Source organism: Microtus oregoni, unplaced genomic scaffold (genome assembly GCF_018167655.1).
Source record: "Microtus oregoni isolate MIOR12 unplaced genomic scaffold, Mior012 000027F_ref0000203, whole genome shotgun sequence".
NCBI classification, from domain to species: domain Eukaryota; kingdom Metazoa; phylum Chordata; class Mammalia; order Rodentia; family Cricetidae; genus Microtus; species Microtus oregoni.
This window is the reverse complement of record NW_024543086.1, coordinates 32,938,517-32,956,654: the sequence shown is the minus strand read 5'-3', so window position 1 is coordinate 32,956,654 and position 18,138 is coordinate 32,938,517. Positions and strand designations below refer to the sequence as shown.

The following is an 18,138-nucleotide window of genomic DNA, read 5'->3' as shown; positions in this document are numbered from 1 at the left end:
AGTGAGGTGTGGGGGGAAGGAGGGAGGGAGAGAAGGAGGGAGGGAGGGAGGGAAAGAGAGGGAGGGAGGGGGACAGAAGAGGAGGAGGGGGGAAGGGGAGAAGAGGGGGAGAGAGGCTGAAGCGAAGCCGCCTCACAGAGAGGAAAACTGAGAAAAGCAAAAGCTCAGGTGGGAAGCTGAAGATCAGCCGGCCTCAGCGGATGGGCGTGGCTTGTCTCTTAAAGAGATACAACAATCATTACACTATCCCTTCCAAAGGAAGAAAAGTGAAGAAAGTAAAAAAGGGGAGGAAGGGAGCATTGAGGCTATCGATGATACAGAATGATCAAATTAAGATAAGGTCAAAAATCAATCCATTAGGTTTAACAGTAACGAGAATAGCCATAAAAACAGCAAGACCAGCACATTCCAGGAGGTTGAAAAAGTTAAGAGACCCGAGGGAGCCTTTTCTGAACAGAGGAAACCAGCCTCCACATCAAAGGAGTGTTAGTTAGCAATTTCAGGAATTTGATTTCTTGGCTCCTCTGAGGTGCCAATCACTGTGGTGTCCAAGGACACAGCCTCGAACTCCAGAGCAGTAAAAGCGGTTATTTTGTAATGACAAAAACAAAAAACTACGGTTAGTTTAGGTTCTGCTGTATAGTATGACCTTGACACTGATTACCAGTTGTTTCACTCAGAAAATAAAAGTTATCTCTTTGGGTTGGAGATATGGCTCAGTGGTTAAGAGCACTGACTGCTCTTCCAGAGGACCCGAGTTCAATTCCCAGCACCCACATATTAGCTCACAACTGTCTGAAGATCCAGTTGCAGGTTATCTGACACCTTCACACATAAAAATAAAGTTAAATAAACCATAAAAATATTTAAAAAAAAGTTATCTCTTTAAAGCTGTTTGAAATATTGAATGAGAAAACCTTGGGGAAGTTCTGTGCAAAGAACAAAGCAGCAGGCTGGGGAAATGACTGTAAAGTGCTTACTCTGCGAGCAGAAGGACCTGAGTTTGGAACCCACGTGAGGCTGTGTGCGCTGTGTGCCTGTTCTGGGGAGGTGGAGACAAGAAGATTCCTGGGATTGGCTGACCCAGTGAGATCCATGTTCAATTGAAGAGCTTGTCTCAAAACAGTAGGGTAGAATGCAACTGAGGACAACCAATGCTGACACAAATCCTCGCCCCCACCACACACATATGAAGTACCGCTGTCATAATCTTAAAGTTCTACAAAGTGATCAGAGAGACAGACAGACACACACACACAGAAATAGACAGGAGCTGGTCAATGTAAGAGACTATTTCTTAGCAGTACGGATATATCAGACCATTCACTCTATCTGTAGGCTGTCACTTTACTAATTACTGAGGTCTTCAGCTGACAAACTGATTCATCTTTTTTGCTTGTTTGAGACAGGGTTATAATATAGTCCTGGCTAACCTGTTAGTGAAAAAAAGGAGGAAGGAAAAGAAGGAATGGGGTATCAGATTGTGGGTTTGGATTGCCCCTTTGGGGGCTATGCTAGTGCTGAGGGACAACAGTCTTTTATCCTGTTACTTGTACTATTTTTAATAAAATGCTGACTGGCCAGTAGCCAGGCAAGAGTTATAGGCAGGGCGATGGCAACCATGCAGGAAATAGAGGCAGAGCAATGAGAATTCTGGGAAGAGGGAAATTTCAGTCTACAGTTGTGACCTAGCCACAGAGGAAGCAAGATGTGACTGCCTTGCCAAAAAAGGTACCAAGCCACATGGCTAACACAGACAAAAATTATGGGCTAATATAAGTTATAAGAATTAGTTAATAAGAAGAGCCTGAGATACTGGACCAATCAGTTTATAATTGATGAAGACCTCTGTGATTTTTTTTGGGGACTGAATGACTGCAGGACCAGGTGGGACAACACATTTTTTTCAGTTTTGTTTGTTTTGGGGAGGATATTGATTTATTGTAGCTGGAACTGGCCTTGAACCCCCACCACGTCTTGCTGCCTCTATCTCCAGAATGCTGAAATTATAGATATGTGCTACTAATACTAAGCTTAAGTATTTGTAGCAATTGGACATATTGTTTGCTACTGTCTGAAACCAGAAAATTCAGAGTACTACATCTGGTTCCAGGCAGTAGAGGAGTGGGAAGTACCCAGGATAGAATATGAGAAAAGGAAGAAGAAATCTTAATTATTTCCTCGTGGTGGAAAGACAATAAATACACAGGCCAGAGTGGAGAGTTAGGTGTTAACAAATCACTTTTGCACATCACGGAATTCTCCATCTTTTCTTTCATATAGTGGTAAGCTAGTTTAAACAGTTTATATGTTCTTATAATCTCGTAATTATTTTCTAAATGTGTTTGGGGCCCATACAGCAGGTTGATGGCTGGCACATTCACTACTCTTTGCCTTCTTCTTTTTTTTTTTTTAACTGATGGCTAGTTTTTTTCTTATTTAAAGATTTCATTTATTTATTTATTTTATTTATTTATTTAGTAGACAGTAGTCTCAGTATTCTGTCTGCATATATGCCTGCAGGCCAGAAGCGGGCATCAGATCTCATTACAGATGGTTGTGAGCCACCATGCGATTGCTGGGAATTGAACTCAGAACCTTTGGAAGAGCAGGCAGTGCTCTTAACCACTGAGCCATCTCTCCAGCCCCCTCTTTGCCTTCTTAAGAAGAAAGCACTCCAAAGCTTTTATCATGCTTTTCTTGAGAATATATATTGAGGTACAAAAGTGTAATAACTTATCAGATGTTATGACAGAGTGGTCAGATTTGGTTTTTCTCTTGCAGCACTAGAGATCAAACACAGTCATGTGAATGCCCCACTGAGCCATGCCTCCAGTCACTGCACAGTTCTGAGACACCATCTCTACATTCTAATCTCTTTTCTCTACAAAGGTGCAGTCACTGCTGCGTTTTACATATTAGCTAGGGACTATACTAGGGTCTTTTATAGACAATAAGCCAACCTTTTACAGCTGAGAGAATTAAAATTCACGCAGGCCACAGCCTATCGGTAGTGGAGTTTAGATTCTGGAAGGTGCGAGTATCAGAATAGAGTCACTTACATAAAAACCTAATGAAACGGAATCAGAGGCCACGACGGAGTATGTACCTATCCATGTTTCTATAGGGTGTATCTTAAGAAATTCCTGCACATGTGCCTATTACAGGATTTACTGCAAAAAGCTCAAGACCAAATAAGCAAGTTGCACAAGGACTTATCTAGCAACACCCATCTCACCAATGAGCTCACATCAGCCTCTGTAACAAGTCCCTATAATCAATGGTCTTTGCTTCAAAACAGTTTATGTGAAGTTTTTCTTTTTCTTAAAAATTTCTCTTTTTCCATCCATTTGCATGCAAAATTCAAGATGTCATTGTTTTTTACCTCTGAGTAGTACTCTAATAACAACCTCCTTAGCAATCAGGGAAATGCAAATTAAAACAACTTTGAGATACCATCTTACACCTGTCAGAATGGCTAAAATGCTGGAGAGGTTGTGGAGTAGGGGGAACACTCATCCATTGCTGGTGGGAACGCAAACTTGTGCAACCACTTTGGAAATCAGTGTGGCGATTTCTCAGGAAATTCGGCATCAACCTACCCCAAGACCCAGTAATACCACTCTTGGGAATATACCCAAAAGATGCCCTATCATATGACAAAAGCATTTGTTCAACTATGTTCATAGCAGCTTTATTTGTAATAGCCAGAACCTGGAAACAACCTAGATGCCCGTCAATGGAAGAATGGATGAAGAAAGTGTGTACTGGCTTTGTGGGAGCCTAGCCTGTTTGGATGTTCACCTTCCTGGACCTAGATGGAGGGGGGAGGACCTTGGACTTTCCACAGGGCAGGGAATCTGGACTGCTCTTCAGACTCGAGAGGGAGGGGGAATGGAGTGGGGGAGGGGAGAGGAGTGGGGGGGGAGAAGAGGAGTGGGGAGGAGGCGGAAATTTTTTTCTTTCTTTTTTTCTTTCTTTTTTTTTGCTTTTTCGAGACAGGGTTTCTCTGTGGTTTTGGAGCCTGTTCTGGAACTAGCTCTTGTAGACCAGGCTGGTCTCGAACTCCCAGAGATCCGCCTGCCTCTGCCTCCCAAGTGCTGGGATTAAAGCTGTGCGCCACCACCGAACGGCGGAAATTTTTTCAATATAAATAAATAAATAAATAAATAAATTCTCTTACAATGTGCCTATGGGCCACTGTAGCATACATATCCTGAAAACAAAGCCTTATACATACTAGCCTGAGTAAAAATTATTTGGATCTAGGAAATAGTTCAGTGGGTAAAAAACTTGTCATGCAAGTATAAGGACTGAGTCTGGCTCCCCATCACTTATGTGTGGTGGTCTGACTGAAAATACCCCCATAGGCTCATATATTTGAATACTTGGTCCTTAACTGGTAGAACTATTTGAGAAGGGTTAGGAAATGTGTCGCTGGGAATAAACTTTGAGGTTTCAAAAGCCCAAGCCATTCCCAGTTAGCTCTCTCTGTCTCATGGTTGTGTATCAAGATACAAGTTCCAGCACCATGCCCTTCCTGCCACCACGGTGCCCACCACCACGGTGCCCACCACCATGGTGCCCACCACCATGGTCATGAACTCCAAGCCTCTGAAACCTTAAGTCTCAAATTAATTATTTTATAAGTTGCCTTGTTCATGGTGTTTTATCAGAGCAATAAGAAAGCAACTAAAATACCATGTAAAAGCTGGGCACAGTAGTAAGATAGGATGCAGAGACAGAGAATCCCTAGAACCTTACACATCAGCAAGCCCGCCACATACGGTGCAGTGGCAAGCAACAAATAAGGTGGGAAGTAGACGGTGACACCTGACATTGTCCTCTGCCTTCCGTATATATGCTATGACATGCAAGCATCAGTATACACAGACATATACGTATCTGTTCCCCCCAATACACACAAATTAAATAAAAATAAGTCTGGAGAGATGTTAATAGAGCAGTTAAGAGTGCTTGCTATTATTTTTGCAGAGGACTGGAGGCTGATTCCCAGAAGCCATGTTAAATGACTCATAACTGCCTTTAACTCCAATCCCAGGGTATCGGATGCCTTCTGATCTCCTCCAGCACCTGCACACATAAATATATACATAAATAAAAACAAATCCTCTGAAAAAGTAAAAATAAATTCATTGCCTGGACCTTCATCTATCTCTATATTTTCATTTTCTGTTGACACTCTAGACACCTTCCTCTGTCCAGAACACACACCAGACATCTGAGTGTCATTTGGATGCTTATACCATCCCAATATTTTTTTTTTTTTTTTTTTTTGATTTTTCGAGACAGGGTTTCTCCGTAGCTTTTGGTTCCTGTCCTGGAACTAGCTCTTGTAGACCAGGCTGGCCTCGAACTCACAGAGATCCGCCTGCCTCTGCCTCCCGAGTGCTGGGATTAAAGGCGTGCGCCACCACCGCCCGGCCCATCCCAATATTTTTAAGAAGAGAAAGAGCCAGGTAGTTGTGGTGCATGCCTTTAAAACCAGCACTCAGGGGGTAGAGATAGGTGGATCACTATTAGTTCAATGTCAGCCTGGTCTACACAGTAAGTTCTAGGCCAGCCAGGACTATATAGAGAAACCCTGTTTCAAAAACAAACAAACAAGCAAAGCACAAAAGAGAGAGAGACAGAGAGAAAGGGCTAAGGAGGTGGCTAGCAGTAAGTAAGAGCACTTACTACTCTCACAGAAGACCAGGGTTCAGTTTCCAGCACCCATATGGCAACTTACAACCTTCCGTAACCCCAATTCTAGGGTATCTAATGCCAGAAAAGAGACTCCAAGGGCACCAAGCAAACATGCAATGCATATACAAGCATGTAGGCAAAACACACATTCATGCCCATCATAAAAATAAAAAATCTTTTTTTTTTTAAAGGAAGAAAAAGTATATACAAATCCTAGCTGTAGAAGAAGACTGATCGTTCATTTCCTGGCCACCCAGACCCAAATAATCACACAGAAACTATATTAATTACAACACTCTTTGGCTAATGACTCAGGCATATTTCTAGCTAGCTCTTATATCTTGAATTAACCCATTTCCATTAATCTGTGTATCGGCAAAAGGCTGTGGCTAAAGGTTCTGGGTGTCTGTCTCCTTCAGCAGCTACATGGTGTCTCCTTGACTCTCCCTACTCTTTCTCTCTGTATCTCTTCCAGGCTGGCTATATTCTGCCCTGCTATAGGCCAAGGGAGCTTCTTTATTAACCAAAGGTAATCAAACATATAGCATACAAAGGGGCATACCACATCATTAGCTACATTCCAAAATTGTATCAACAAACCTTTTCTGAAGCTTCTGGGGAAGAAAATCCTATCAAGAGCCCACCATTAAGGTAAACGTAGGAGAAAGGTATTCAAGTGTCTGCTGGACTTACTGCCTGTCTTAGGTAGCCTGGGTTGACAAATTAAAAAAATACAGTAAGATGAATTTCAACAACAGCATGGATTGTGATCTGAGAGTTTTAAGCTGAAATAAACCCTTTCCTCCCCAAGCTACCCTTGGTCATGATGTTTTATCAAAGCAATAGAAACCTGAGACACTTGTCATGGCTGCTGTGGAAGGAGGACATCTTTAAGATGTACTTATGCTTGCTTACAACGAAAATGGACACGTACTAAAAACTTGTAAAAAAAAAAAATCGAGTTAAAATCTTTATGTATCCTTTAGAAAAGATATAAATTACTTTAAATCACATGGCCTAAATTAAACTGTCATAATTTCTTTATCTGAAAAGTACTCTGAAATTTAAATTGTTAATTATAAATAATACACATGTTACCTAGCATGTACTTGCAAAATGGCAATTAAAACCGACAGTCATTACTGTCATCAGTAATAAACATTTAATCTACTCTGTTGAGCGGCTCATCTCAGCAGTCCTTCATGTCCAGCCAATAAAGGAACGATAACTTGAAAATGTGTTTCCTGGACAAAACCTATACAAGTTGGATAAAGTATAACAAGCATCTTATTCTCAGGCAAAGCAGATACTTAAGAAAGAAAATTAAATCCTTAAGAATCAAAAATGAGAGGAACCAAAGATCTCTGCGGGTCCAAGCGTGAATCTGGGACCTCTGAGGGAGTAAGCCTGAGCTAGGTCCTCTGTGGGTTGGGGTGCAACCAAGTCTGGGAACTCTGAGGCAGTAGACCAGAGCCAGAGACCTTTGCAGGACCAACTCAAAGCCAAGGACCTCTGCAGGAGTGGATCCAGACCAGGATTTACAGAAACAGGAAAAAGTAGGCCTAAGGCAATGATCTCCACCTTGGGCTGGAGCAGGATTGAGGGAACAAATTCTACAGCAGTGGGACTGAACCAGTTATCGAGGCCCGAATGGGCCTGAGGAAGAAAGCTCCACGGGAGTGGGAGCCGGAAGCCAATTCAGTCCAGGGCCACTGGCTGACCAGGATTGAACCAGCAACCTGGTCAAGAGCAGACAGGAGACAGCGAACTCCACGGGAACAGGTAAACGGGAGTAACCCCTGAGTGAGTGAGCCAGAGCTAGAGACCGCTGAGGGTCTGGGCAAGAGTCTAGAACCTCCCAGGAACTAGGCATGAGCCAGGACCTCTGTGGGTCCCCGGAGTTGGTCTGGGACATCAAAGGGAATAGGCAGGAACCTGAAACCTCTGTGGGTCCAAACGTGAGTCTGGGACCTCTGAGGGGTAAGCCTGAGTAGAAAAGATGAGTAGACAAGGTAAGAACACATGCAACACCACAAAGAGCAACACAACACCAGTAAAACTAAACACCCTACAACAGCAAGACCTGAACAACCAAATATGGATGAAGCAGAAGAAAATAACTTAAAAAATAACTTCAGGAGAATGTTTGAAACTCTTAAAGAGGAAATGAGAAATTCCCTTAAAGAAATGGAGAAAAAGACAAAAAAAAAAAAATGGAAGTCATCAGCAAATCCCTTAAAGAAAATCAAGAAAAAAAAAATCAAACATATAAAAGAAAATATTCAAGACTTGAAAACAGAAATAGAGACAATAAAGAAAACACAAGCTGAGGAAATTACAGAAACAGAAATCATGAGAAAATGACCAGAAACCACAAACGCAAGCATGAACAGCAAAATACAAGAGATGGAAGAGAGAATCTCAAGTGCTGAAGATACAATAGAGGAAATAGACTCATCAGTTAAAGAAAACATTAAATCTAACAAAAGCTTAACCCAAAATATCCAGGAAATATGGGACACCATGAAAAGGCCAAATCTAAGAACAATAGGTATAGAAGAAAGAGAAGTTCAACTCAAAAGCACAGAAAATATATTTACCAAAATCATAGAAGAAACTTTCCCAACCTAAAGAAAGATATGCCTACGAAGACACAAGTGGCTTACAGAACACCAAATAGGCTGGATCCAAAAAAAAAAAAAAAGTCCACTTGCCACATAATAATCAAAACACTAAACATACAGAGTAAAGAAAGAATATTAAGAGCTGCAAAGGAAAAAGGCCAAGTAACATATAAAGGTAGACCTGTCAGAATTACACCTGAGTTCTCAGTGGAGACAATGAAAGCCAGAAGGTCATGGTCAAGCATTATGCAGACATTAAGAGACCACGGATGCCAGCCCAGACTACTATACCCAGTAAAACTTTCAATCACCACAGAAGGACGAAACAAGATAGTCCATGAAAAAATAAGATTTAACCAATAACTAGCCACAAACCCTAGATACTAGAAGAAAATACTAGAAGAAAACTCCAACCTATGGAAGTTGGCTACATCAACAAAAACACAGACAATTGACGGTCTCATAGCAGTAAATCCCAAAGAAGGGAAAAACACACAAATTAACACCATCAACAATGAAGTAAATTAACAGAAGATAGCAATCACTGGTCATTAACATCCCTTAATATAAATAGACTCAATTTACCTATAAAAAGGCACAGACTAACAGACTGGATACAAAAACAGAATCCATCCTTCTTCTGCACACAAGAAACACACCTCAACCTCAAAGACAGACATTAAAAAATATTCCAATTAAATGGTCCTAAAAACAAGTGAGTGTAGCTCTTCTAATATCAAAGAAAATAGACTTCAAACTAAAATCAATCAAAAAAGACAAAGAAGGTCATTTCATATTAGTCACAGGAAAAATCCATCAAGAAGAAATTTCAATACTGAACATCTATGCTACAAATTCAAGGGCACCCTCATATGTCAAAGAAACACTTTTTGTAAATAAAGTAAAGCCTTTTTTTTTTTTAAGATTTATTATTGTACACAGTGTTGTCTGCACATATGTCTGCAGGCCAGAAGAGGGCATCAGATCTCATTACAAACGGTTGTAAGTCACCATGTGGGTACTGGGAATTGAACTCAGGTCCTCTGGAAGAGCAGTCAGTGCTCTTAACCACTGAGCCATCTCTCTAGCCTCCAAAGAAACACTTCTAAAGCTTACATCATACATTAAACCCCACATACGAATAGTGGGAGACTTCAACACTCCACTCTCACACTGGACAGGTCAGTCAGACAAAAAATGAACAGAGAAATAAGGGAACTAGCAGATGTTATGACTCAAATGGACTTAACGAACATCTATAGAATATTCCATCCTAACATAAAGAATATACCTTCTTCTCAGCACCTCATGGAACCTTTTAAAAAATTGACCACATAATCAGTAACAAAACAAACCTCAACAAATACAAAAAAAAATTGGAATAACCCAATGTACCTTATCAGATCACCATGCTTTAAAACTATAAGTCAACAGCAATACCAATTCCAGAAAACCTACAAACACATGGAAATTAAACAGTGCTCACCTGAATCATCAATGGGTCAAGGAAGAAATAAAGGGGGAAATTAATGACTTCCTAAAATTCAATGAAAATGACCACACAACATACCCAAATTTTTTTTTTGGATTTTTTAAAGATTTATTTATTTATTATGTATACAACATTCCTGTAATGTATGTTTGTATGCCAGAAGAGGGCTCCAGATCTCATTATAGATGGTTGTGAGCTACCATGTGGTTGCTGGGAATTGAACTCAGGACCTCTGGAAGAGCAATCAGTGCTCTTAACCTCTGAGCCATCTCTCCAGCCCCCAACATACCCAAATTTATGGGAGACAATGAATGCAGTGTTAAGTGGCAAGTTCATACCATTAAACGTCTAAATAAAGAAGCTGGAAAAATCCCACACTAGTGAATTATCAGAACATTTGAAAACTTTAGAACAAAAAGAAGCAAACTCACCTAAGAGAACTAGATGGCAGGAAATAATCAAATTGAGAGCTGAAATCAACAAAATAGAAACATAGAAAACAATACAAAGAATCAAGGAGACAAAGAGTTGGTTCTTTGAGAAAAATCAACAAAATAGACGCAGCCTGGTCTACAAGAGCTAGTTCCAGGACAGGCTCCAAAACCACAGAGAAACCCTGTCTCGGAAAAAAAAAAAAAACAAAAAAAAAACAAAAACCAAAATAGACAAACCTTTATCTAAACTAACCAAAAGGCAGAGAGAGAATATCCAAATTAACAAAATCAGAAATGAAAAGGGGGACATAACAGACACAGAGGAAATACAGAGAATCATCAGGTCATATTTCGAAAACCCGTACTCCACAAAACTGGAAAACTTAAAGGAAATGGACAATTTTCTGGATAAATATCACTTACCAAAATTAAATCTAGACCAGATAAGCAAATTAAACAGACCTATGATTGCTGAAGAAATAGAAACAGTCATCAAAAGTCTCCCAACAAAAATAGCCTAGGACCAGATGGAGAACTAATACCAATACTCCTCAAATTATTCCACACAATAGAAACAGAGGGAACATTGCCAAACTCTTTTTATGAGGCTACAATTACCCTGATACCCAAACCACAGAAAGACATTACTAAGAAAGAGAATTACAGACCAATCTCACTCATGAACATTTTTTTTTTTTTTTTGTTTTGTTTTTCGAGACAGGGTTTGTCTGTGGCTTTGGAGCCTGTCCTGGAACTCGCTCTGTAGACCAGGCTGGTCTCGAACTCACAGAGATCCGCCTGCCTCTGCCTCCCGAGTGCTGGGATTAAAGGCGTGCGCCACCATCGCCCGGCTCACTCATGAACATTGATGCAAAAATACTAAATAAAATACTGGCAAGTGGAATCCAAGAACACATCAGAACCATCATCCACCATGATCAAGTCAGCTTCATCCCACAGATGCAGGGATAGTTCAACATATGAAAATCTGTCAACGTAATCCACTATATAAACAAGCTGAAAAATAAAAACCACATGATCATCTCATTAGATGCCAAAAAAGTTTTTGACAAAATACAACATCCCTTCATGATAAAGATCTTGGAGAGAGCAGGGATACAAGGAACATACCTAAACATAATTAAGGCAATATACAGCAAGCCAACAGCCAACATCAAACTAAATGGAGAGAAACTCCCAGCGATCCCACTGAAATCAGGAACAAGACAAGGTTGTCCACTCCATATCTATTCAATATAGTTCTTGAGGTCCTAGCTAGAGGAATAAGACACCAAAAGGAGATCAAGGGGATATAAATGGGAAAAGAAGAAGTCAAACTCTCACTGTTTGCTGATGATATGATAATTTACATAAGTGATCCCAAAAATTCTATCAAGGAACTTCTACAACTCATAAATACTTTCAGTAATGTAGCAGGATACAAGTTTAACCTCGGCTTCAAGGTAAATTTCTTGAGGAATAAGGCAAGATAGTCAGAGAATAATAGCATTCCAAACAAAAGAGCAACATATATTAAAACTTGAAGAAAAACAAAGCTACACTGGAATGTAAGAGTTTTTAAAAAGATCAGTCTTCAAATCAGCTACTTGGGTTCAATTAACTAATTTTGAATTTGTGGTGTCCACTATGCCTGTGATTTTTCTCATCTGTGAAACGGTGATAATGAGCTACATTGTATAGTATTTACTTTAAAATGAAAGTGAGGGCCCAGAGAGATGGCCCAGCAGTAAAAGGAACTCGTTACAAAGCCTGATGACCTGAGTTTTATTCCCCAGAACCCACAATGTAGAAGGAGAGAACCAACTCCAAAAAGTTGTCCTCTGTCTTCAATGCCTGTATCAGAGTATGGAACACACATATAAATGCATGCATATATACACACACAAAATTAATTTTTAAATAAAGGTGAAATAAGACACTAAAGGCACCAACCACAGGCCAGAAACACGGCACGTGCTCAGTAAGTGTTAACTTCCCTTTTGCTAATAATTCAATAACCTTTAACCGGAGAGTCACTTCTGCTGGTGGGCATGTTGGTACAACCCTTTAATCCCAGCACCCAGGAAGCAGAGGCTGGTAGATCTCTGTGAGTTCCAAGCCAAGCTGGTCTACAAAATAGGTTCCAAGGTGGCCAGAGCTAAGAACTACATAGTGAAACTCTGTCTGTCACCTCTACTTTCATCACTACGGGACCCTAATTAAACACAACTTTCCCAGCTTCTCAAGCTTTGCCAGTTCTTCAGGAGCTCGGGAGTAAATTGTAAGCCACTCAGCAAGTTAGAGTCATTCATGGAAGAAGGGGTGAAAAAGAATAAAGGAAAAGAAAAAAAAACAATGGGAGTAATACCAGCTAAATTTACTAAATAAATATAAGAAACTATCAAAGAATAATTGAAAATCAATAATCCATTATTATACCACTTACCAGTATAGGCCATGTTCTTAGGGTTGCCATAAGGAGCCCCAGGTTGCACGGGGCTGTAAACAGGGTTCATTGTGGAAGACTGAGGACCCTACAACAAAGACAAATAAAACAGCACTGATTATAATTGCTCATTGCCTCTGACATCATCTCCTCTAAAGCTCAGTCATGCTCAAAAAGAAGCAGCATGGTGTAGGGGAAAAAAGGCTAAACAGACTATAATACTTTCCCCATTTTACAGATGAAGAATGACAGGGCAGAGAAGTGATATAACTTGTTCACTGTCAACTCGGCCACTTTAGGCTGTCAGTTTAATATTAGTCCCAGTATCCCATAGAAAGTTCTTTTTTTTTTTTAAATATTTATTTATTTATTTATTAAGTATACAGTATTCTGTCTGCGTGTATGCCTACAGGCCAGAAGAGGGCACCAGATCTCATTACAGATGGTTGTGAGCCACCATGTGGTTGCTGGGAATTGAACTCAGGACCTTTGGAAGAGCAGGCAGTGCTCTTAACCTCTGAGCAATCTCTCAGCCCCCCCATAGAAAGTTCTTAAGGCATTGGGTGGCATTGGCCAAATCACTTTTCCTCTTTGACTTCAACATTCTAATAATAAATGGATTAGTTAACCTCTGATGTTCGTTCTCTGTCTGTCTGTCTGTCTGTCTCTCTCTCTCTCTCTCTCTCTCTGTTCAAGACAAGGTTTCTCTGTGTAGTTTTGGATCCGCCTGCCCCTGCCTCCTGAGTGCTGATCAAAGGTGTGTGCCAGTGCTGGGCTGGTTCTAATGATGCTACTTCACAAGTTGGAAAACGTCATACTTTTTCAGTTTATCAAGGGAGTCTGAGTATCTGGTAGTGAGCACTTAGCCTGCTAGAAGGAAGGAACAGCAACTGTTTGTCTATCCCCCCTTTTGCCTGTAGAAGATAAGATAAAAGCTACTAACAGCCTTAAAGGAAAAAAGGAGGAATTTTTATTACATCTATTTGTGTGCTCAGCTACGGCACTGTGTGTGAAGGTCAGAGGATTTCTTCTTCCAGTATGTGTGCCCAGAGATCTGGCCACAAGCATCTCTACCTACGGAACCATCTTAATGGTCTCCAAAGGGTAAATTTGATGCCACTGAACATCCTAATGCAAAAAAAGAAACAGAGCCAAGACTTCTTGCCAAATTTATTCAAGGGAAATAAATAAACTTGGAAATTTGTGTGCAATAACTATCACCGGCACAAGTGCTCTTAATGTCCTCAATGAAGGGCATTTTCCATTCTGTTTAATGGAAAACCTGTTATTATGCTCTATTAACCAATTTGTCCCGTCTTCTTTAGAGAGCCATATCTTACAAATAAGCTGACACATGTTTGAATACGTGTCTCCAGAAATATTACTCACACTCCATAAAAATCAAACAATTCTCTCCTAACTAGATTTACATGATAGATGGGCAATTTTTTAGGTCATTAACTTCTGTTTCATCCCAGGAGAGGGAACAAGTTAGATGCTGAAGGCAGGCTTGATGACAACAGTGACTAATTAAGTCTGTCCAGGGTTCTGGAATGAGAGAAGGAGTTCTCAAGTATAGGACACGAGGACCATCAGATAGACAAACAGGTAAATTTCATAATCTAGAACAATGCCAGAGTTAACAGGGTCAATACACTCATCTACAAGTTAAAGCTACAACTCGAGGATATATGTTAAAAGAAAGCATGTGTATTTTCAGCTCAATTTAGCAAAAACTATTTTCACAACCAGAGCTGAGAATTACCTGCTAACTGTGAAGTAACAAACAGAGGTAAACAGTGTGTGACAACAGAGATGACTGCTTGAACATTTTCCCCAACTCGGACCTTCTCCTCCTTAACCAGTTCTCTCCCTAACAAGTCAGTGTCGAGTAAGACTATTAAAAGCTGCAGTGGCTTGAATAGTGGATACTATTATCCACTGAAAGGCACGTGTAAGAAACCTAATGGCCACCGTAACAATAGTAAGAGGTGCCATATTTAAGACACCACATGGGATCTGCTCTTCTGAACGGATTAATCTGTTATACTGGGAGAGGATAAATGTGGTTTCTTGTACTCTTTCTTCTAACCTCTGGTTCTGTTCTTTCTGCACTTCTACCACGGAATGGCACAGCAAGAAGACCCTTGCTAGACACCTGCACCTTGTAGCTGAATTTCCCACCTCCATACCCGTGAGCACATAAATTTCTTATTGTTACAAATTATCTAATCTGTTATAGCAGCATGAAATAGACTAAAATACAACTGGCCCTACAAACATTTGCACATTCTCCTACAGAGAACACATTCTTTGCTGCTGATTTGACAAAATATGGAAACTCGTCAGCTGTGAAACAGATCTCCTGCTGCTCCAAAACGGGAGTCACAGACAGACAGACACAGGAGACCACGACATGGACATAACAACATGAATTCAGTCCCAACCAGTAACTGACAGAAGACATCTGCCAGGGTCTACTATTTGGAATAAACCAGGTATGGTGATACAAAGCTGTAATCCCACACTGAAAAAGCTAAGGCAGGAGGATTGCTGAGTTCAAGGCCCACCCAGGATACACAGTAAGATTCTGTCTCAAAAGTAAACAAACAAACAATTAAAATAAGACTATTATAACTACTTCATGGGAATTGCTAAGATCAGAGTTCCTAGCTTGCAAGGGATTATCCTTTGCAATAGAATCTATATACTGCTCATGATTTCAGCAACAGTTCACAAGTTCTACAGTCAGGTATTTCAGGTTCTACAATTACCACCTATCAAAGAAAACCACAGGCAAGTGTCCTAACCATTCTGAGTCTCAATTTCCTCTAGTCTCATAATGAAAAAGAATACTATAAAAAAAGTTTTTCTTTGTTTGTTTTGATTTTGAGAGACAGAATTTCTATGTTAACAGCACTGGCTGTCCTGGAACTCTGTAGACCAGGCTGGCCTTGAACTCTCAGATCCGCCTGCCTTTGCCTCACAAGTGCTGGATTAAAGGCAAGTGCCACCACCACCCAGAAAAATTTACTCTTTTTAGGAATATAGTTCTGAGCCTAAAAAATGTATTCAAGCTGGGCGGTGGTGGCGCACGCCTTTAATCCCAGCACTCGGGAGGCAGAGGCAGGCGGATCTCTGTGAGTTCGAGGCCAGCCTGGTCTACAAGAGCTAGTTCCAGGACAGGAACCAAAAAGCTAAGGAGAAACCCTATCTCAAAAAAATCAAAACAAAACAAAACAAAACAAAAAACAAAAACGTATTCAATCATACAAATAACATCAAGTCTATAATCAAGATGTAACGATTTTTATCACTTTCAACTATATCTTTTTGGCCAATCCCCATCTTACTCCCAGCTCCTGGCAATAACACACCTATTTTTTGTTGTTGTAAGGATTTTCTTTATAGATTCAGAATCTGTATATACAGTTCTTTCTTAAAGTTAGTTGGCTAACTGGTATTATTGTTATTTCAGATGAGATTAAAAGAACTACTGAGAAAAAACATAGTAATCATAAAATGGATCAAACTGTACATATTTTGAATCTTCATCTTTTTAAAGATGGACAGTCTAAAGCAGTCTAATCCAATATAATGTGTGCACCATGTGAGTGTGGGTGGTCACAGAGGTCAGAGGGCATGGAATCCCCTGGAACTAGAACTATAATTGTGAGCTGCTGGATGTGAGTGCTGGGAACCAAAACCAGGATGTGGGTCCTCTGAAAGAGCAGTAAGTGCTCCTAACTACTAAGCCATCTCTGTAGCCCCAATGTATCAGCTAAGGATGTACTAAAAGGCAGAACATTTGCTTAGCAAGCACAAGACTTTGGATTGAGTTTGTGTATCACATATCCCTTCCCCAACTCTGCACTAAAAGGGGAGGAAAGGACAAATCTTACACCTGTGCTGGTTATTAACTCCTGAAATGCAGCTTGGGATAATAAGAGGGTTTTACTTTTATTTAGTAATTAAATGTTGACATTTATTCAGAATAGTATTTTACTCAGAAATTTTTTAAAGATTTATTTATTATGTATACAACATTTCTTCCATGTACGACTGCAGGCCAGAAGAGGGCACCAGACCTCATTACAGATGACTGAGCCACCATGTGGGTGCTGGGAATTGAACTCAGGACCTCTGGAAAAGCAGTCAGTGCTCTTAACCTCTGAGCCATCTCTCCAGCCCCAGAAAATATTTTTTTATGGATATATTTTACAAAAGTAGCATTCTACCATACTTGAAAGGTTCCTTATACATCTAAATGTTTTCCACTGTATTACTTCATAAACTACAAATAATGAATTCAAGAGTTTCAAGTAACCCCATTTAGCTAAATGAACTGATTCTATTTTACAGATAAAACATTAGTCTGAGAAAGAGCAAGTGAACTATGCAAGTCCACAAAGCAAACAGAAGGTAGAGTTTAGACCAGCACCCAAAAGGATCAAAGACTTAAGAGCTAAAAATATAAATCCCTTAGAAGCAGAGGAAGAAGATAAGGAATGCACCTTCATAATCTTTGATTGACAATGATCTTCCAGATGTGCTATGATAGCAAGAAAAGGTAAGAGGGGGACTGAAGTGGATTTAAGTAAATAGTTTAATTTTGTTGTTGTTGTTATTATTATTATTCCCAGAGGAACCACAAGCCAGTGTGGTGGCAACATCCTGCAATCCCAAGTAACTCAAGAAACTGAGGCAAGAGAATCTCGAGTTCCAGGCTAGACTGGGCTACATATATAGTATGACCCTGTGTTCAGAACACATAAAAGTCAGGCTTGACAGTGCAGGACTATAGTTTCATCTACTAGGGAGTGAGTAGGATCACAAGCCAGTCTGAACTACAGTGCAAATTCATTCATTGCCAGTTCTAGCAATTTAATGAGAGTCCAAATCTCAGAAAGTAAAATAGAGGCTGGGGATATGGCTCAGGGGTAGACAGAACACTTGCCTGCCTTGCTTGATGCCCCAGGTTCAATCTCTGTACTATGAACAAAACAAGGACACATCAAGAAAAACAACCAGACAAGTTACAGGATGAAATTGCCTTTTTCTTTGAAACAGGGTCTCAGGTATTCCAGGCTTGCCAGTCTCATAGAGCCTGTGCAGAATAACCTTGACCTTCTGATCTTCCAGCCTCAATAACCCAAGTGTTAGAATAACAGGTATGTACCACCATCCCTGGCTTTCAAATTGCAGATCTAATACAAGATTTGCATTTAGAATGTGCAAAAATGTATATAGCTCAATAGTTAAAAATTTTTTTCATATCCTAATTTTTAAATGTATTTATATGCATGAATGTTTACCTGCATGCCTGGTGCCTGCAGAGGTCAGAAGACATTGGATCTCCAGAAACTGGAGTTAAGTATGAAAAGATGCAAAGCAAAATCACACTGAGGAGCTGGAGAGTTGGCTCAGTAGTTA

General features: G+C 40.1%; 1 protein-coding gene across 3 annotated transcripts in view; it reads right to left on the bottom strand.

Annotated features, from left to right (window-relative positions):
- The window catches only part of Fam168a (family with sequence similarity 168 member A), a 128,655-nt gene that overhangs the window by 49,946 nt on the left and 60,571 nt on the right, over positions 1-18,138 (bottom strand). For all 3 annotated transcript variants that reach the window (XM_041676317.1, XM_041676318.1, XM_041676316.1), the window contains exon 2: positions 12,706-12,793. In XM_041676317.1, the coding sequence (XP_041532251.1) occupies positions 12,706-12,775 (70 nt within the window). In that variant the 5' untranslated portion in view covers positions 12,776-12,793. The remainder of the gene's footprint in view (positions 1-12,705; positions 12,794-18,138) is intronic.